Source organism: Sinohyriopsis cumingii, chromosome 11 (assembly GCF_028554795.1).
Source record: "Sinohyriopsis cumingii isolate HCF-2022 chromosome 11, ASM2855479v2, whole genome shotgun sequence".
NCBI lineage: Eukaryota > Metazoa > Mollusca > Bivalvia > Unionida > Unionidae > Sinohyriopsis > Sinohyriopsis cumingii.
Window position 1 is genome coordinate 69,472,933 of NC_142971.1, and position 23,073 is coordinate 69,496,005.

A 23,073-nucleotide genomic window follows, 5' to 3' on the forward strand; every position below is an offset into this window, starting at 1 on the left:
CACATATTCTACAACTATATGACGAATTGGCGGATAAGCATGAACACAAGATAATGACTGCTATAATTAAAATTAAAAGTATTAGTAAAGTTCATATTTTGTCATTAAGAATGAGAATATTCAAAGAATAAATGTACCGCGGTTAGATTAACTAGATCTCAATGTGAGGTCATTTGTTTTGATCACTTGACAATATGGCGCCGCGTTCGCCTGAATTAGTAGAGCTGAGTGCAACGCAGGGAGTATACTAAGCAGGGAACCAGACTAAAATAACATGAGATCCAATGTTTATAGAAATGACGTATCGTCGCGAAAAATTACCCGACGCGCAGAATTGGCCGATATGATGCGTATATATAGGTTTAGATATAAAGAAGCGTCTCGCAGTATATCGGACTTAAGTGGAACTGATTCATATCTTTTTTTCCCCCTCTGCTTAAACTTTTAACCATGTCTTCCATAGGGTGGAAGCAGGTTTTGTATTATTTTAATGTTCATTACACTTAACTCGTATGTATATCCCACGTTTCCTTCCACAGGGCATAGTGGACGGTCAGCTGGTGCTTTGATGGCAATATCAGTGGTTATATCCTTACTGCCGAAAACGAAAAACACATCTCTGCTCTGACTAAATCTTTTGAGAACCACTGTTGTTACTATTTTGGACACAATGCTAGAATGGAAACGGCAGGAGCCAAAAATCAACCAAAGGAAATAGAATTTGATCTAGTTCGAATTAAAGACGTTATTGCAACGGGGTCTTACGGTGTAATTCTGAAAGGTATGTAACTAATGAAACCATGCTACCTTCTGTTAGCAACTGAAGTGGTAACAGTTATTGTTGACAGCCAGTTCTTATCATTTAGCAAAAGCCATAGGGTATGAACTTTAAATTACTTCTGTATTCGTTTACGTGTCAAGACATTTTAAAGCCAAGTTTAAATGAACTAATAAAATGGATACATACATATTTATGAATTAAATTGACTTGAACAGCAACGAATCCATCCTGGTTCCATTGACATGAACAGAGGACCAAAACAATTGCCGGCATGATCAGTTCGAGTCCACTGAAGATAAGCATTTGCCGATCATTATTGAATTGAATGTATTTGTCGTTGACAAATTAATACATATCACGGATTTGGGAACTGAATTAGAGATATATTTGGAGTAGCACCTACACCAATTACATTGATAACGTCGATATGAAAATAGTTTTATGCTTTTGCTAAAATATTTAGAACAATTGACGTACGTTGCTCTATCAAACCTTGATACATTCTGACATCTTGATCACTACCACTTTATTAGGAAGAAAAAATTGAAACTAATATTCATCCTGACACGAAACACATAGCTAAAACAATGCAATTTAGCGCCACTGGGCAAGGACGTTTGATAAGATCTGCGTATGTTTTATATGTGTTGTCAATGGCACGTTATGTGTGATATTTCATGTTGAATACCGTTTCCTTTAGATAAATAAAGATGTAAAACAAAAATTGTTAAACTATTGAAACGATGATTTCGAAAAGGGAAATAATGTTTGCTTTATCAACAAACCACTCGAATGTCCATATGTTTTTATAATATATTGTAATACGAATTCAACCGGCAATGTAAATAACTGAAATTTATTTAATGCACACGTATGATTCCTTGTTTCCATGGACTAACTTCGATATTACCTTCATCATCATCGTTATTACCTTCCATGGAAGATTACATGATATAAGAATAAATCATCTAAATATAATCAATAGATAAGTATTTAAATAAAAAAGTTATATAAAAAAACCAACGATATTAGAATCCAAATTCTTACACTATATCAGTCAACAAAGTGTTCGTCAGCTGCATAAGTTGCAAGTTTCAGTACCTTATTTGTAGAAGATAGCTGCACACTGAATGACAAGGTATGCTGCATACAGGACGAGTAGCTTGGAATTTTCTTTGTCGATTACACCTCATGGTAACCTTTTACCTAGAAGATAGTGTAGTTACAGCTCAACTTCTGCATTAAATAACGTAATGTGCAGGCTCAGTGGAACTTTATCAGTAAGGACATCTCAGAAAGAGGTTCTAAAATTCGACATATAAGGAGAACTAACACAACAATGAAGTATCAAGTCTGTATAAACATTCCCATATTTAATACACATATTGAGCTGTGTTTGAGGAAGAGCAGCCCATAGTATAGCTACATATGTAAATACCTTAGAGTGTTGTCTGTTTTTAGCCGACTGCCACACTGAGGCAGGTCGTAAGTATTCGTGTATGGAAGAGAATCTATCAAATATGCTTGATTAGACATACGAATTTTCCAGAGGCTATTTTAAAGACCAACAAAGTTTGAACTTACAATTTCTTTCCAATTTTGTTTATCTGGAATTTCAGAGTGATGCAAATAATCAGTTAGATACCCGAGCAAGTCAAACTTCTTTGATGTATATTATAAATTTGAAATTAACCCGTAGTTTGACATGCATCCGCTCAAAATGAAGTGAAATAACGCAACGTTAAACACGTTTAGTATGTATGTTGTTAGGCATCAAACACAATCTGTGTAAAAACATCAATTTTTTTAATATTAATTTCGAACTGTGCTGATCTCCATCCTAGTATTCCCAGGGCAATGTCTGATCTTTTATGTGTTGGAAAACCTTGTGAATGTTTGTCAAAATACCTCAGAGTTTTATCCAATAAAGAGAGGTCACTTTTGAAATGTTACACCATAATTCACTTCCATAAAACATTGAAGTGAAATTACCTTTTTAATTACATTTGCAGCAACCAAAGGATTTAAGCCATTCGGTTTAATGCCAATACCATTCGGTTTAATGCCAATACCAAACAGACCGTGAAAAGATTTTTTTCCTTTCTTGCATGCATCGAGTATTGCGTCATGCGACGTCAGCTTGGAGTTAATCCGGTGTCCCAGGTGTGTTGCCGAATCAGTAACCGGCAAACATGACGGGCCCAGATACAAGTTCATACTGATATAATTCTTGTACTGGGGACCGAAAATGATAATGAATGACTTTGTGACACTAAGCTCGAATCGCCACTTGTTACTGTAATCGTATGCTAGATCTAACAGCTTTTGTAGATTGCTAGGATATATAGCCAAAAGTGAAATATCATCCGCTAGGGTTGGATTTCCCACAGCCAAGGATCCAATCTTTGCTCCAAACCCACTATTTTCTAACTGTAGCAGCAAGTCATTTATAAATATTGTGTATATTAAGGTTGACAAAACACCACCTTGTCTCACTCCTTGGCCAATTGAGAACCAATCTGAAAAGTGCCCATTTACAAGAACTTTACTCTGTAAATTTGTATACATGTTAAAAAATATCAAAAAAGATTTACCCGTAATTCCCAACATGAATAATTTAAAAAGTAGTCATTTGTGCCACACGGTATCAAATGCGTTTTTTGTATCAAGAAATGCAGTAAAAACCCGTGAACCCATGTTTACATTATATTGTACTGATTGCGAGAGCACAAATCTCGCTGTTGTGCGGCCTAAATCTTTTTGGTAACCATGTTGTTGTGAACTTGGTATACTAGAATTAGTATCTTTGAGCCAAGTTACCAAACGTTCATGAATAATTTTCTCAAAGGTTTTGTAGATAACAGGCAGTAATGTAACATGCCTGTAACTTTCGAGGGAGTTCTTTGATTTTCCGTTACCTTTGTACAATGGTATAACTAACCCTTGTTTGCAATCTACAGGTATGTAAGATTGATCAATCATCTGAGTAAATAAAATTGTCATACACTCGATGAGGTAGTCGCTGCCATAGATCAAATGTTCATTGCAAATTTGATTATGGCCCGATGCTTTTGATTTCTTTAGACCTTTAATGATTGCTCTTACTTCGTTTAAACTGATACTGGTCTGTAAGGCCTCATAATGGCTTACTCCGTCCTGTAGACCCCGATTTAATTCTCACTCTATAAATTCATAAAAGTTTCCGTCAAAACTATGGCTAAAATTTGGTGTGATAATGTCCTCATATTATCTGGAAAAGCCATTTGTGATGGAATCATCATCACGGACAAAACTACATCAGTTGATAGTTCCTGACAAAAATGTATATTGTTTCCTCTCTTAACGTTGATCATTTTCCAAAAGTGTCTTATATCGCATTCATGTGCTTTTTCAATTTCTTCATATACCTCCTCCATATATTTTTCAACAGCCAGTTTTTGAACGTCTCTAAAGTCTCTCTTCTTATCTTTATATTCTCTGCAAGAATTATGTTGACTACCCCTCGGCCTTCCCTCATTTGTTCAAGTATACCTAGCTTGTCTTTGAAGCTTATGTGCTTCTTTGAGTTCATTTGACCAGTATGGTTTGGCATGATAATTTAATTTAGACTTTGGAAGCGCGATGTCGCTTGACTGCTGTTTTGCATTAACAATGCGCCCGAAAAATCTATCAACATTGTCCTAAATGGTATCTATATCTAAAGTTTTCAGGCGATGGGTATTGGTAGTTTTTCAAGATATCAGTGTCTAATGTATTCCAAGCTATCTTATTTATCTCCATAGACTGTCTGAAGTCTCTTCCACAGGCCACTGTACGAAAGGAAGTAAGGATAGGGAGATGGTCAGATATCACGTGCTCTTCGTGATCTGAAACAATGTGCACACTCCGTAATCTACCTATGCTCCGACAGTACAAACTTATCAATCATCGTTCTTGCTGGGGTGAATGTATAACGGGGACCAGTGCATATTATTACATGCGCAGCACTCACTAGATTATTATGTCGCAAGAACTCATGAAATACCCTATCTTTGTAATCTCTGAAAGTGTCTTGTTCCTCTGCTGCATTGAAATCACCCGTAAAATACACGTCCCCCAGCTGTGAGTACTGATCATACAGATTTTAAATCAAATCAGTTTGCGCTTTGTAACAATCTATGTCATACAATAGGATCGGCATATATACACACAAAATATATAAATTTTGCATATCTGGAAATTTGAATTCTATGCCAACAACTCAGTCACTATTAACTTCATCTATAGAGTTAGCATATCCCATGAGATAAGTTTTGCTGAAGATCGCAACTCCTCATTTACCACATTTTATTAACGTGCTATTAGAGGAAATATCATCGGTCTTAGCAGTGCATTTATAATCAGAACGAATAGAATCGCAAAATGGAAGTATGTGCTGTAATAGTTTATGTTCAGTCATGCAAGCTACGTCAACATTATATTTACCCAGCATTGCACTAAAGTTAAGAGCAAAGGACATAATTCCTCTAACATTCCAGCTCAGTATATTAAGATTCATATTAACCTGCAATATAGGCATATTAATACTTATGCATTGTGAAAGCAGGACTAAAATGACAAAGATGACAAAACACATTAACTTACGACAGTACATAATGGCAAATTTAAGAACAATTGACTATGTCACCTTAGTCATGGAATATCGCATCCTGCACCTTCATTTGCCTCCTGATCGCGACTGTTAAACCTGTCTCGACAGGACTGATTCCTGTAACAAGATAACCGGGTGGGATATTTCGAATTAACAACAGAACACGTTTTGACGACACATATATGATTTAATGTGGCGATTTATATGAATAATGTATTATGAAGATGTGTGCGTATTTATAATCCAAATATTGGATCTATTTAACATAAAAACGCACAGTTTCAAAGATGGAAAAAATATACAAATAAATTTAGTTCAGTAACCCTAAAATACAGGATAAATGATTTCACAAATGATTCAATAATGGAAAGATGAATATAGTTCACTCAAATAGTAAACAATGTAAGTCTTTACACATAGTAAAAAATGTATTCGCTCAGGTAGCGAAATTATGTCACTAAACAAGAACGGATATACAATCTATCCTTCCAGTCCTGAATAATACATTGGGTCTTACTAACCCAAAATTAGCATACAGCTAAAAATACATGTGTGGAGATGCACTCCGTCACCCGTGCACCATATCCGCTCCACAGCTCCTCCGAATCAATTTCACAACCAATATAGACTCCGGACCCTCGGAATACTATGATCACTTGAAACATTAGACCCTCCGGACACTTGAAATATTAGACCCTCCGGACCCCCTGGTCCTTTGACGGCTCTACAGCTGGGTCACCTTAGTCACTCTTGACATTCCGGACGCTAGACATTAGACGCTCCGGCACCTTAAACGCTCCGGACACACGGACGTTTCTACCCTCTGACAACACCGGACACCCCGGATATTCCTACCATCAAAAACTCAGCTGAAAATATACCCGATACAGTGTACTAAACTTGTTACAGACATAACGTAAGGACGTTATACATGGTAAGTTATAAAGATTATATTATTATGGCAATTACAAAACAGAGGTTCAATAGTAAACCTAACCCTGCTCGATAAGACAATAGTAAACCTTTTTTAAAAAAAATGTAACTTTACATTACCAATACAAATCCTGCACTACGTCGCAACAAGAATAAAAAATGCACGCATTATGGCATGTAAAGAAAACTATAACAAACATGCAAAGGTAAATATGGTACTACACTAGTTATCACTTAAAACCCAAAACATTACCTACCCCTACAGCTGGAGTTGTGCGAATCCATTAAGCAGGCCGCTTGCTGACAAAACCATTTGTATTGTAAAGGTCCTTTACATATAGTAACGTATTTATACCTTTAGAATTTTCGTTATTCCTTATTGAAGGCACCTTGCACGTGTGGCATAGGACGAATTGTACTCACGATTTCGAAATACACAGACCATATTATAATCACCCTCGGGCATCGTTGTACAGAGAAAAGAAACGAAACCCGAGTACATGTATTTAATTAACAACATTTACACCATTCCGTGACAATTCCCATACCACCTTTTTACATAATCACCTTTTGGCCATTCTACATCATTGTCAACAGTGTTGCGGTCTGAATTATATACAGTCAACTTGGCCGATAGACAATTAAGTCTACTGTGGATAAACTTTATGGATAACGGATCTATATCGTATTCTTTCAAGAATTTACCGAGGCCTTCAGCAGTAGATTTGACGCCAATGCCACCCACATAAAAGCGCCTTGTTCTACGTCTAAACACACCTTCAAATACAACATTCTCATCATTACGAATTCAACCTGCAATGGAAATAAATGAAATTTATTGAATGAACACGTCTGATTCCTTGTTTCCGTGGACTAACGTCCATATTACATTAAGTACGGATGCGATTTATAGTATCTGAAATTAATTCGCATTGCTTCACGGGTGTTCTGAATGTATCTTAATTAAAATTAAACATTTCCCGCCAAGAAAATGCATTATTTTTATCATATTGATTCTGACTTTGACAAACATGAATGCAAGATCGCGTTGAAGGTTTATTAGCTATCGTACTTTGTATAATGCAAGTTAGGAGTACACAGCCTTGAATCAAGATGTAATGTTATGAAGTAAATAGTTAAAAAGGAAAACAGTATATATAAAAAATTGGAAATAAATCGCAACTATTTTGAACTTTGTATCGGTGAATTTTCCTGACAATGTTTATCAAGTGTAAGTATTATCAAGAATGTAGCAAGTTTCTTGATAACTGGATGCAAATTAAATGATTTGGATATATGTTTCGTACATGATTTTGCGTTTTATCATTGCGAATGTATCATTTGAAGATTGACAATACATATGTAATGTTATTGTTCCCTAAACTTAAACGAACCCTAATATCTAAAGAAAGATTTTGCATGTATGCCCGGTAATACCAAAGACCGATAAAAGTTGTAAAATAATATTTTTCTGTTACATTTACGATTGATTATCATCTGCAGACCCTCAGACCTTCAAAGTTACACTTGTGCCATTTTAAGGACGTTTACCTTTCTTGTTTTTGTACAAAATACTCTACGTCTAAGGCATTTGTTTTGGTACGTGATCATTTATGACCATGCCGATTATAATAAATTGGCATGATTATAAATCACTAATGCAGAGCAAATCTACTGTTTGTATTTACGGCACCAAGGATTCATCATAATATTGCTGTCTGAATAGCTAAACTCTGACCATATTGGAAGAATAAATGTGAATTGTCTGTATTACATTTACTTTACGATATCTCTCAAGGTAAATGCCGATTCAATAACACACGAAATTGTAATAGATGAAATTTGCAACATACAATATAATAGATGCATTTCGTAACTAAAACAGCAAACGTCAACCCATTATATAAAATAAATTTTCTTAAACATCTTATATGCACATCTTCTTCCCTGTCATATTCATTTTGTGTTGTGCAAATGATATTGTAATAAATATGGAGTATGCGCATTTGGTTATAGCTCCCCGTTTTAAGGAATTCTTAGATTTGTGTGATTACTTGTGTGATTATTGGAATTCGGCGCAATGGAAATATTGCGAGCCCGAAATAATTAGCCAATTATTAGGAGCAAACGTCACGGAGTGAAGTGTTAATGAGTTTCCATGCTGCTATGGTTTGCTAGTAATGAATTCCGGCCAAAACCGAATGAATAAGATAGTCCATATTAAAATCTAGTGGTGTACATTGGTGGTGTGACTGCAAGGGCATTATTTACGGTAGGAAACCGGTAAATTACACAAGGGAATAAATAAGAAGGGACTTGGCAGATACCGTTTATGTCGCCATGGGAACAAATGTGGTGCAGTTATATTGGCGAAATATACCTGGAACGCATACATTGACTGGCCTAAGGTGGCGGAGTAAAAATAGTTCCCAGTGTTAGGGGATACTCGTATATTTTCTAAGGCGCGAACGGTTGGTGGTACGGAAACATAATGAAGATAAACCATGCAGATGTGCAGTTAATATATATTTGGCAGGTTGTTTTATCTGTGGTCTTACATTAGAGTAAAATTTAGGTATAGAACGGACACGTCTGGCTTTCTAATTTAAAACTGAAGTTGTACGGAAGTCTTTGGAAAGTTGGGGTAAACTTATGACTTCTAGTGAGAATCGCCCCAGGGTTTGACAACCTCTCGGTCAAGTAAATACTCATGTGCGAGTAACAATATGTTACTTTATTTCTTCAAGTAAGATCCATTACACTCTTTTAGGGCAGCAATAGACCACATCAGATAGTTTGCACCAAAAGGTGAAGGACAAGTTTCATCTTATTCAGACTTGCAGACATATGAATCATCTCCCTCTTTCAAATTCAATACATGGACAATTCTGGTAACTTTATACGCAAGGGAGCATTATAAACTGTGGCCACGAGTAAAACGAATGTGGACTTGTAAATTGTATATACGATACATGCTTTATGTATCAAATATGTTTGAGATGGCAGTGTTTACTGGCGTCTACAGTAGTTTAATCATTAAGCTAGTTATATAAATCCACGAACCGATAATGGACCCACGTGATAGTCATTTAAGTAAATTTAGTTAAATATTTTCGTCTTTTGACACTTGTATTTGGACAAAGTCTGGTATATTTGCAGATGAAGTCGTTCCGCTGCATAATGCAATATGCAAGCTACATTAGAGTTAGCGATTTCGTTTGTAGTATAGTCTTCCTTATGTATAAAACAATAAAGGAGGTTAAGTTTGCAAATCTACAAACATAAAACGTATTTAAACTTTAAACTTTGATGTGTACATTTCTGCGTATGATGTTATCTAAGTTGCCTTTTTGGGTTCTTATTAGGAAAACTTTTATTAGTTTGTATACAGTAAGCAATCTTTACAAATTAAAGTTTTATTTCCAGATTCTGGCATGTTCGTAATATGATTTGGGCTATATCTGGAAGAATAGGGTCGTAGAAGGAACATGAGACTTATATGTGCATATCAGATATGAATGTTATCGAAACATACCGGGACACGTTACCACCTGGATATTCAAGCGTACACAGGAAAAAAGATGGTTACGTCATAGGTGACTTGTGTACTCAGTGCTGTCAATCACTGCTTTATTTATAAATCACATCTATTTAATAATGTTGGTAACCATTCTGCAATGTTTATTTGTAGCTTGCTCGATGGGAAATATCTGATGTGCTATTTGATAAAAGTACTTTGCTATTTAGTGAACAAACTTTTATACATATATATTAGGGAAAATCATTAATATATGATATTTTATATATGACCTAATACCCAAACACATATATATGTACATCGATATACACACACATGAATATACACAGTAATATTTGGCCTTTTTCACTCACATAAACAAACAGATTTTAGTAATTAGGAATATAAAGAAGCAGATCGTTTTAAGAAATTAATACGTCACGATTATATTTAAAATCTCTAAATGAGGAAGTGTAAACTATGCTTCTGACAGTGTAAGTGGAACTTATCTAACTATCCATATAATTTGAAGATAGTATGGTTTAGTGGTCTTGAAATAGTTATCGGAGGTATGAGGGTTCGATTCTCACCAATTGAACAACTTGGATCGGTTACAGAGGAATGTCTTTTTGGGAAAGGGCCTATACTTACCTCGGTGATATATACTCTTCAAAGTGCTGGTGTAACGTTAAATACAAAACCAACTATTCTTATCAAACAATGTGCGATAAGTAAAACCGTGTTATACCAAATAGTACATAGGATAAATAGTTTTTCATACAGGTAAAGAAACATTTTATACAGACTATTTAAATACACACAAGTACCGCGTGACATAACTGCCAAAACATTACTTAAGTATATTACTGTTATAGTCCGGTGGGTGCAATATACAACTTGACGAGTCCACTACGTACCCGATGTCGACACAGTTGTAAACATTACAACAGCAACCAAGTCTATGGTAGACAGTTTACACAAACTAAATATCATTTGTGGTGGTGTATTGTAATCGAGCCAACACACTTTGAGACTGAATGGGATTTAAGAACTAACACGTATGTGAGTGACAATGAAAACAATGTATTACCCTCATGCACTAATGATTGTAAAATAAAGAAACAGGACACCAAGATAAATACAAAAGTACAAATTATGGATCCAGCGAAAAACAAAGAACAAATAAATAATTATTTGGAATATTCAATAAATATGTGAGGTTGTCTTAGATAAACACTACCGTCCGTTTTGTTTCTATAGTCAACCACCATACTGACATTTCTCTTATAGTCAAGCACTACAATGACATTTCTCTTATAGCCAAGCACTACAATTACAGTTCTGTTATAGTCAAGCACTACGATGACATTTCTCTTATAGTCAAGCACTACAATGACATTTCTCGTAGTCAAACACTATAATTACATTTCTCTTACATATGGCCAATGTTTACTTGCCATTTCATATGCACTTGACCCTCTCTCCCGGCTCGGTCACTTTAACCACACAGTCTTTCCCTGCACACACACGTTGGCATTTCTCGTTATGGTCTTTCACCTCTACTACAGTGGCCTCTAGCTACATCTAGTCAGTCCGCACCCATTTATCCACACCTAATCACTCACACCTAGTCAGCTGAATATGAGAAAACAACTTTTCAAATAATCTGCTTTCTGATTATCATTCAGATTAATAACATCTGAGCGTTTCAAAGGAATTAGTATTAACACGCCTGAAATATTCCTGTATGTACGACTTTCTGTAATGTATGAATGACATAACATTTATTGGGTAAATAAAAAATATGATATAGTAATACTCTGTATATATATATATATATATATATATATATATATATATATATATATATATATATATATATATATATATATCTTCAGTATTAGTTATAATAGCGACACAGTAACCTACAAACAGGAGTACTACACATATGCTCATATCCCTGCCAATAATATGAATCATACCATCTCTTGCTACCAAATTACATAAGCCATACACTCATGGTGAATTAAACTAAACGTATGATAAAACAACGCAAGCATATACTATAACATTCAGCTTGTTTTGCGAATCTGGACGTTAATTTGACCTAAAAGGAATGCAAATCACCCCATTTGTTGGCTCGAACTAGGTAACACATAATGGCGATCTCGCCCTGACAGCTAAACGTACAAAGAACTTCCTTCTAATGGCTGTCCCAGTCAAGATCCCTAAGTGACAGATATAGTCGCGCGCAGTAACATGTATTACGCGTGTGCCACTCAAACAATGTAGGCGTCACGCCATGCAAGTAAAAAGTATATTTACAAAATACTAGGGTGCGCCAAACACGTCACTTTAATTATCCTGGAATATGTGATGGTCTAGCCAAGCCATATCAGGCATTTCATAACAGGTGGCATTGTCTTCATGACAAACACAAACACTCGTCCTGTTTTTTACTTTACTTTACAAAAAAATTCAGTAATTGTTTTGCATTTCTTATAGGCCAAATGTTTGAAGAAGAATGGGGAAACAAACCTACCACAGTGGCTTTTAAGTATTTGAAGGATAGCGTCTCGGGGGATCTTGCTTTTGATTTTGACAGAGAAGTCACTGCAATGAGCGCACTTAATCACGCTAACATACTCAGATTACTTGGCGTGACTAGTAAGTATATGCTTTCATTGTCCATTGATAAGTCATTTTGATTTAATATATGTGTGTTGTATCAGTCATCCTTTATATCTGTTTATTCATACGCATTCTTATGTCCCGTTCACAATTCCTGACCACAATGTATGTCATCATCTAAATTTGTCTTCTATAATTGTAGGCAGTGAGGAAGGCACACGTTATATGATTTTTGAATACATGGTTAAAGGAAGTTTGGATTCTTGGCTTGTAGAAACAGGTCGTACGTTTGGTGAAGTAAATGGAAACAAGGCTATCAATGAGGTAAGCTACATGCAAATGCATTGATAAAAGAGAGTTATGAAATTGTTTTCAACTATACAATGGGTCCATTTATTTATTTTAAAGTAAGGAATAAAGCGAAATAAGATCAAAACATTCTTATATATATATATATATATATATATATATATATATATATATAGAGAGAGAGAGAGAGAGAGAGAGAGAGAGAGAGAGAGAGGAAGAGAATTATAAATATACACCAGATAGAACGGAAAGTGCTATCCCTGGATTCTATAGAAGACTGCTTGATAATAAAGGGAAGAATTAATATTTTAATAAAAATAATACTATCAAAGAGGTTAAAAAATTTCTAATTTGTACCCTACGGAGATTCGAACCCAGGTCCGCGGGTAAACAACACCCAGCACCTTGCCTGTACGCACGAGCCCATATTCCCTCACGACGAAGCACACATCACCAAAAACTGACGTTACTCAATCGGTGTTATATGCACTTGAGTGTAGCAGACACACTCGCATGACGACCTAGTAATTATTTCAGCAGCAGATAGGGCGAACAAACTCTAATTGGTTCACTCACTGTGTCGCAAAAAGAGCCTTCCACGAAAAATCGCAATTTTTTTTTTTTTAAATCGCGATTTGACCGGTAACTTGGACTTACATGGCATATCACTGATAATTTTTTTATTACGACATCGTGCGAAGAAAAGTCGGCGACCGCGTCGGTGCCAAGCATGAGTCGCTGCCCTCTCTGCAGCTATTAATTAAAAAATTATTATATCAGTAATGGCAAATATTGGAGAAGCACACAGAGCTAGATTAGCACGAGAGCGACTAGAAGCAATCAAAAAAAATATTCCTGTTCGTGATAGTGTCAGAGAAAAACTACAACAATGACAAGAAGCACAAGGTGAATTTGCTACGGACACAGAACAGTTATTTAAAACTGTCACTACGGCTACTGAAAAAGTTGCAGCGACTAGCGAAAGAGCTATATGGGGGATATTATGGATGAGGAGGAAAGAAAAAAGGGTATTTTTCACTGTTAAAACAAACTGCTGAGCGGGCTAAAGAAATAAAAAAGATTTTACAAGATCTTCCGACTGATATAGCAGCTGCGGTTCGACATTCATCCGCCGACGAAGGGATACCTGAAGGTGAAACTCGTGCCGGCACCAGTGATGCACCAACAACAGCAACAGCAACAGCACAAGCCAAGGTTAAGGTTGATGTAATCGATAGATACACCGAAATAGGTATTAAATCCATAAAGAAAAGTTCCAACCATGGATGGTTTAGCTGAGTTTGCCGTGCGAAGTTATGATGGACGAAATAAGCTTTTAAAACCCGAGTATATCAATGATGCTGTAGGTCGTGAAAACTGGTATAAGCGGATATTTCGTATCTACTATGATGCTGATCAAGCTAGAAGGAATGATACTAGGTGTATTGCATTTGATAACGCAATATCTCGTTTTTTTACACAACTACAAGCACAACAAGAAGCACAACTACAACTTTCCACCCAGCAGCGGCTGACAAAATAACAACCACAAACCCCAGGCGCCACTGGTAGTGGTTTGGGGAGTGGCTTTTTTGCTTGTCCTGATAATAGTCTCAATGATGTGTCACGGTTAGAAGTTCTCATTGGGGGAAAACGAGCTGGAAATAACTCACCAGAAATAATTAATGAAGCAGCTGATATGTGTCGACGACTATTTCAGGGTGGTATCATGGACATTAATGTTTACCGAGAACTTATTGATGAGATCGTTGATGGTTACCACAGAGACTAATTGTTAGATAAATAATAATTAAATAAAAATGATCACACACAATTCTTATCGTAGACCTACCCGCGGTCAGGGTGATAAACTCGCGATTACCAACCTATAAAGCAACTTACGGAGATGGACTCGGTGATGTTGTTCAGGGTTTATTCAGAAGGATAGCTCCCAAAGCAATACCGATCGCAAAACAATTATCGATGAAATCTATTGATGTTCGTGATAAAGCCTCGGGTGCCATTGGTAACTTTGCCAGTAAAGAGTTCTTGGCAATCAAGGACAGACTAGCACGATTAATACGCAAACCATAAAGCGGTCAAGCAACCAGACCAGTGAAACTGGCAAGCACTGAAGTGATGCCTGCAAATGTCAGTAAAGTAATAAATCAGGCTGCAAATCAAAAACTGGCGGAGATGATAAATCAAGGAGTTGAACAAATAGACACGAGTCTGATATCGGAAAGTGGTCTTCGTTTTAGAAGATAACAAATTATAATACTTTCGACATGGATGCGCCGGTGCTCAAGGATGAGTTGGTGCGTGATTGTCAGTACTATTCTTATGAAGCAGTAAATCCAGAAAAACGGGGTAGAATTGAATTGAGAGTTCAAGATACAAGTATATATTTCTTGCCCGCTGAAGCATTTATTGAGGTCACAGTTGAACTTGGTAAAACAGATGATACTACATAAGCAGCTGACACCAAAGTTGGTTTTGTCAATAATGGCGCCATAGCGTTATTTAGTAGCGCCAACTATCTCATAGACGTAAAAAATATCGAATCGATCCAAGATAACGTCGACGTTGCTATGACGATTGTAGGTCTAGCAAGATATTCAGACGATTATATAAGATCAGCTGGTCCGATGATGATGTTTGCTAAAGAAAATACTAACTTTCCAGATCATGTGAACTTGGATACGGGTGATGTGAAAGCCGCTGAAGGAGCTGCAGACACACCTGCATTAATATCACAGAATCAAAATTACGACTTAGGATTTGCAACACGTCGAGCAATGCTAAAGGATCTAAGACGTTTTTCGTGTGCGATTCCATTATCTCATACCTTTGGATTCTGCAGAAATGTCCGAAAGGTTATTTTTGGAGCCAAACACACAAATGTTCTTCAACGAAAAGAAAATGATAACGATGCGATTTGACACACTGTAGGAGCTGATGAACCTGCAACCATAGCACTTCATGCTAAAGTAAATATAACAAAACTTGCATTGTGGATGCCGGTAATGACCCATCAATTGTCGAAGAACAGCGGTTGATTTCTTTTATGGAACAAGGTGGTAAATCTGCATTATCATGGCTAACAACAACTACTGATAATACTGAAAGCGGCGCCGCCGAGTTCACATGGCATATATCAGCGCAGCAAAGTACTTCTTCACCAAGACATATCTTGTTGCTTTTCAAGATGCTGTGCGATTGAACTCACAAGTTCGCTCACATATGATATTTGACAAAGTTGGTGTCAGTGAAGTATCTTTAAGAATAAATGACATCAAGAACCATCAGAAGATATAAAGCTGGATTTTGATCGAAATAATGTAGCACGTGCATATCATCGCTTGATAAAATTTATGAGACGTGACCAAAATATTGATACTGGTTTGCAAATATCACAACTGGATTTTACAACGCTGTATCCGATTTATTACTTTTCGTTGGACCATCTTGATCTGGTTAGGCAATCTGTCGTTGATATACACTTCCGAGCTCGCGTGAACAAAGGAGCTATAGCCAGATACAGAGTAATCGCGGTCATACTCAATGATAAAACAATGCTACTTGAAGGTGTTGGTGGGCGAATGAGAGTCGTTGACGCACCAGTAGAAAACATGTAACAATTAGATCAAAAGTTAATTAATAAAAATGTCATACAGTCAAGTTAATGTCACTCTGACTCCTGGTCAGATGAAAAAATTACGATCAAAAAACGCAAGCGTATGCGGGACAACAATAACCCTGAAGCAAGACTCAACGAAAACATTTCAATAAGGCATTCAAATCAAAAACCGGAGTTCAACTTAATTTCTCACCAAATGCTGTCAAAGATATGGTTAAGACAGGAGGTATATTTCCACTTCTCGAAGCAATACCAGCGGTGATAGCCACTACTGCTCCAGCCGTGGCAAAGGCAGCTGCGTTAGGTACTGTTGGAACCGCTGCTGGAATGGCATTAAAGAAAGCAACTGGGAACGGATATAAAAATGGGAAGGGGTCTAAAACTTCCAGGAACTCCACCCTCATGGTACGGAAAAGGTTTAAGACTTCCAGGAACTCCACCCTCATGGTACCCAAAACGATTTTCGAGATGAAACAGATATCAAATTTTGAGTTACTCGATGTTACTAAACAATTAAATATAAAAAATGTCAGAGGTATTTTTATGCGAGATCAATTACCGAGACGACCAAATAATCTAGAAACGGGTATTATTAATCTCGATAACAAAAACGGTCCAGGAACTCAGTGGGTTGCTTACGCGATTGATCTACGTGGAATTATTTATTTTGATTATTATGGGTTAGTCCCTCCAGTTGAATTTCTAAAATACGCGCATAAAGTGCAAAGCACTTCAGTGAAAAAAACTCCAATTTGGTACTCAATATGTGGTCGTGAAGTAATTAATGTACTTGATGCGATATCAGCGTCACCTAAACCACCTCACAAAGTCGTGCATGAGTATGCCGCAAATTTAAACAGTCAGTCCTTAATAAATAATGGTTAGTATTTATAGAAGACCTCTCAGCGAAACAAGGACATGAAAACGAGATGTTAATTTATCAAAATATGCGACTAAAGATGATGTCGATAATCTTTTAAACTTATCCGGGGTAGATCCAGATGAGGTTGTTATTTTTCAGGATCAATACGGCAAGCTAAAAACCAGCAATATCAGGTGGAATTACATAGTTCGCAGGGTTCTTGGAGCTAACACGGACAACATTCCGGTGTTTACTGACAGCGGCAAAATCAGAGACTCAAGTAAATCGTTTACAGCTATCAGAGATGAAATCAAAAAAGGTGTCGCCGATCGCTTACAAAATACCGGCGACACAATGACAGGTGAACTCAGCATGAACGGAAACAATATAGTGGTTTTAAGAGATCCAACACCCGATGCGGACGCAGCAGCAAAAAAGTATGTTGACGTTAACTGACATACCATAGATGGTATACTATCCACGCATCCGGCCCAGTATGATGTTCACGTAAACTCATTTGCAAGACTTCGTAGAAATTTTCAAAGAACTAATGAAACTGCAGAGGAACTTTTTGGTACTCAGCTCACTTCTGACATGAAACTTTCTGATATCAATACGAGCATCGACACAACCAAAAAACACTAGAAGATGTCGTAAGTGGGATTCCTGAAATAGTCAACAAAATTAGTTTGATTAAAATTCCAACCGGAGTAACTCCCGGGCATATTACCAATATCGTATACACGGTATCATATGGATTCGCAACGTGGTCAAAAAAAAAAAAACAATACTATCAAATATACCGCAACAGTCACTGGTGTGTATTGACTGTCTGTGTTCAGTGCTGCAAAATTTGAGATATTTACAACATATCCCTGGCGGCGTAGCACAGACAAGTTTTCTGGAGTTGTGACTATCATATTAAATTACGGGACCGAAGAAACTTTTATGCTGAAAGCAGCTGATAAGAAATTAACCGCAACATCTTACTGGTGGTGTCTGGAATTTGTAGCTGAAACACCTCAATTGGTTACTGCGTAAAATGATAATAACCCCCTTGACAGCGTCAACGACAACATTCGATGCGTAGCAATATAGATACAATCAAGTGCGTGAATTGCAGTCAGAGTTAAAAACCGTCATTGACCAGTATACGTTAAAAGTCAAGAAATACAAGCGGCGCGAAATCGTGCTGGATGCTGTAGTTTGCTCAGTATCCGCGTTAGTAGCATCAACCGGAGTAGCATTATCAGAGCTGACCCCGGGAACAACTGCAGAAGCAGTAACAATATGCGTTTCATCATTAACTGGAATCGCTGGTGTTTTTAATATTATCGCGAAAAAGATATCGACGTGCACGAACATGAAATACCATGACGCGGTTACACGATTAAACACAGCCATGGCCGCATATTCTAAATTGTTATCGTTGATATCATCAAGCTTCAGCGATGAAACGATATCAGATTCCGAATTCGTGATAATGGTTAAGATATACGATAAAGTCCTTGGTAACAATTTAGAACTTCAACAATTAAATAATGACATAATTACTTCAGCAGATAGCCGAAAATACAGATCCGGCAAAGACCACGATGATAACAGTATGTTCCACCATGCCTGAATTCAGCGTTACTTTTCCAGCTGCGATTCCGGCAAGTAAGATCTCGCTGGCTCAGTTGCGAGTATACTACAGTTGGCCAAATGTCAGATCAAAATTATTTGGTGGATTACCAGCAAATAAATCGTTTGTATTCGCGTGGAAAAATAAACCAGATTGTACACCAGATTGGAACGTCATTGGGTTACCAACCGGGAGCTATCAAATCTAAGAAATCAATGAGGAATTGCAACGTCGTATAAAAAAAAAAAATCACAGGAAAAGAATCCAAGATAGCAATAACCGCTCACGATCCAACGCTTTCCTCTGCAATCGAGATAAGCGCTCCAGACCACGCTGTGGATATCCATCAATCTTTGCCCAGGTCAAAATTGGGATGGCCTGATATTCCACCGCCGGCACCACCAATACCACCAGAACCTAAAAAGTCTGACTATGGCACTGACAGGTAGTCATACCACAAAATTACTCCATCGTACAAAGATCATGTATTTAGTATAAAAAATGCAAAGTTGGGTAGTAGGTTTGGCTTCTTCAGCAAGGATATAATTGAGTGGACTTTTATTGATGAACGAACTTCGCGTGATGGGTGTGGGGGCGACAGGATTGGGGGGGGGGTCTTCTTAACATAGATCGCATTATTTAATGTTTTAAAGTCATTAATTGAGAATATAAAACACAACTAGAGCGACTACGGCAGAGATTCCAGGAACATTTTTTTTATATATATCTTTATGCAGCGAAATCATCAAGCAAATTGAGATATTAAATTAACTTGTGTCCGATATAGAATATATTAACCGGCGAGTAGTTCAGGAAACAATTAATACTAAAAATATAGACCACAAACAACAATTTTTAACCGCATATTCGTTAACAGAAGCTGATCTACCGAATTTTAAATTTCCTGGAGATACCGCAGACCGATTCAGAAAATCAGTCAGCGACGTCATTGATGAGTATTTTCCTGAAATAATTGAACAATACAAAAAGCACTACCACCTGCAACTATCCTCAGACACAACAGTGACCCAGAAGGAACCGGACGACCTGTGTCTAAGGAAATCGTAAATATAACCACAGTGGTCGCGGTCAATCTTGTATGTGACGCAGTCAATGGCAGCTATAGCACGGACATGACAGTATCAAATCAAGCCCAGCAAGGATATATTCTTTATTTATTTACACCGGAAAAACCACCCGGATTTTTGATTGTGCAAGAGCCGATCAAACCGGTCTTCCTAAGATGTCATAATCCGCTGTTATCAAGAATAAATTTCAAACTAACAGACCAATCCGGGCACCTTTTGGATTTGAGAAATGAGAATTTAAATATTAATTTACTCGTAAGATCCTAAAAAATTACGACCTGTATTAAATTTGATCAGCTTAAGGAAATATTAGGTAAGTAAAAAAAAAAAATACTGAAGCTGCTGACAACTTTTTTTTAGCAACATCAGATTTCCTTGATTTGTAGGGGTAGTTGCCCTACAAGGTTGAGTATTTTTAATGTTTTCCTTGATTTGTAGGGGTAGTTTCCCTACAAAGTTGAGCAAATGTGGCACTTTTCAGTGAAAATAAATATATATATATATATATATATATATATATATATATATATATATATATATATATATATATACTTTACTCTTGTAAGTTGCAACACCACCATAAATTATTATATATATTTTTTTGTTTTTCACTGAAATGTGTCACATTTCCTTGATTTGTAAAGTAATTAGCCCTTGATTTGTAGGGGCAGTTGCCCTACAAAATTCAGCTGATTTTTGAGTTAAAAAAATATGTCAGTGTATTGACATTCTGCTTTCGATTTCATTTCCAGGTACCTGATTTCATTTCCAGGTACTTACTTACTTGACAGTCTACCTGCGCTCGTTTTTGATCGCTTCACTGGTAACTTTGTTACTCGCTGACATAATGTTTTTCAATTGTCTTACACGAGTATTAATTACCTTCCTGGCCTCGTATTCCTGAGAAAGCGCTGATCTAATTTTTTTGTTTGGACGGCACAGAGACAAATTCATTCAGTCGCTGTTCTTCTACTGCAGCTAGTGATTGATACACCTCCGTCTGAATTCTCTTTATAAATCTATAATCGGCCCCAACATGTATGCTCCGTATTGTTTTCTTTGTTGTAGTGTTTCAAAATCAGAAATGATTTTTAAAGGATTTAATTCATCAGACATATTAAATCCGCGCTCTTCTAATTTTTTAATACCAGAAATTACATCACTGATATTTTCAAAATTCATATATATATATATATATATATATATATATATATATATATATATATATATATATATATATATATATATATATATAAATCAACAAAAAATAAACAGTAGCTATGTGAGCGGTTATCTTCACGGGGTCCCCTCTTAAGACCGGTGTGTCTTCCATGGAGTCCTTTTCATTTGACCACATTCTTTTGTGTGTATCCTTCGGCACTCCACGATCATTTCCTTTTGGTCACAATCTTTCTGAATGTTTTTAGTGGGGTAACCTTCATGAGGTGTACAGCTTTATGAGTGAGTCAGCGATCTACCTATACATGCAGACGAACCTTACCTGTAAACGCAGACAAACATAAAATGATTGTTGGCCACATTTGTGTTACTGAAAAGTCAACTATTTCCATAGGATTTAATATTGATGTAAACCGAGTCACAATAACAGATATACAAAACATTTTCCTTTGAAAAGTATACAACACGGGAGAATAATTTACCTGTGAGATGGGCCGTGAGAAATATTTACAGGTAAATACATGTCGATCTGTTGACCCGGATGAGGTTCGATAAACTCTACTAACCAGTCTGACAGCCGCACAGAGTTATACCCCTTGGCATTTCAGGCGAAGCGGTTATTACGCTATAATGAATTCAACTTCTCTCTCTAACAATAATGAAAAGTAATCATTTGATTATATTTTTTGGAGAAGGTGGATTTGCATATTTTTTTTTGCGACTCTTGGTACTGAAGCCCTACAGATGTCAAAATACTTGCCAGCCTTGTTCATCGAATGAAATATTTTTTCTTCGTTTGTCTCTAGATTTATGGAAACAACTTTCTTGGCGCTCTTATCGTTACAGTCAGTGTTTCCAAATTTACAATTCTCGTTCTGCGTGACAACTCTCAGATCGGATAAAGAATTATCAAGTTTATCTATGTTGATGTGATCGATCACAAGACCATCTTTGATCACACCATGAAAAACCTCGAATACGAAACGATGGTTGTGATAATGTTTCTTCCCAGCAGTAAACATCAGATAAGCAGCATTAGTAATAACACCAACTGGTTTCTTCGACCTGCAATTTCCAATTTCACCATTACGATTTGCTTCGTAACTCTTAATAGTAAGATGAGGAACAAATTCTTGGTTCGTTTATATTACAATGTCATTTGTTTAAATTATATTTTGTCTGAAAACTTAGTTAGATAATCGCGCTCGCATCTTAGCGCGCTATCATTATTTTTATATTATAGTATCGATTGAGCTTACGATATCTCTTTCCACCACAATTCGCACACAGCTGTGTTTTATCCCTGACTCCAACACCACATCGCAGACATGGTATTGGTCTTAAACTCCCTCTTCGAACACTTTATGAATGTTCCCTGCAGAATTCTTTCCTGCAGGATTTGTTACAAGGAGTCGATGAACCCACCTTAAACCATTTGCACTGATTTCTCATTTGAGACATCATATACATTTTTTATTTAAATATTTGCCTTGATTATAATATGGAGGAGTTTGAGAGATTATCCAAGATCAAGCCTTGGAAACCTTCTAGATTTGATCTTGACAGACTAACCCCTGACTTGCGGAGTTGAGCTCTGACTCATCTGATTGATATTATCAGAGATGGCAAAAAAGAATTTTGTGATGATGAGGCCTCTCACACCTGGTCGACATTCAAAATTATACGCGACGACGAAATCTTTGACGCTGTAATGAGCGATCCACGAGCGAAAACGATTATCGATTACCTTCAAAGTGATCGAAAATATTTTTTCAGAATAAAATGTATCGTCCTAGCAGAAACAGATAACTGGATTATCCGCGACAAATATGATCCTGTCCTTGCTAATGGAAAAACTGTCATACTGAGTAACGATTCC

The 23,073-nt window shown here is 36.6% G+C and overlaps 1 protein-coding gene across 3 annotated transcripts in view; it reads left to right on the forward strand.

Annotated features, from left to right (window-relative positions):
• LOC149788649 (megakaryocyte-associated tyrosine-protein kinase-like) overlaps nt 1–23,073 on the forward strand; it is a 66,174-nt gene that overhangs the window by 20,086 nt on the left and 23,015 nt on the right. For 2 of the 3 annotated variants that reach the window (XM_089974736.1, XM_089974735.1), the window contains exons 2-4: nt 540–781; nt 12,367–12,528; nt 12,695–12,816. In XM_089974736.1, the coding sequence (XP_089830862.1) occupies nt 679–781; nt 12,367–12,528; nt 12,695–12,816 (387 nt within the window). In that variant the 5' untranslated portion in view covers nt 540–678. The remainder of the gene's footprint in view (nt 1–539; nt 782–12,366; nt 12,529–12,694; nt 12,817–23,073) is intronic. The other variant, XM_089974738.1, reaches the window with a different exon arrangement.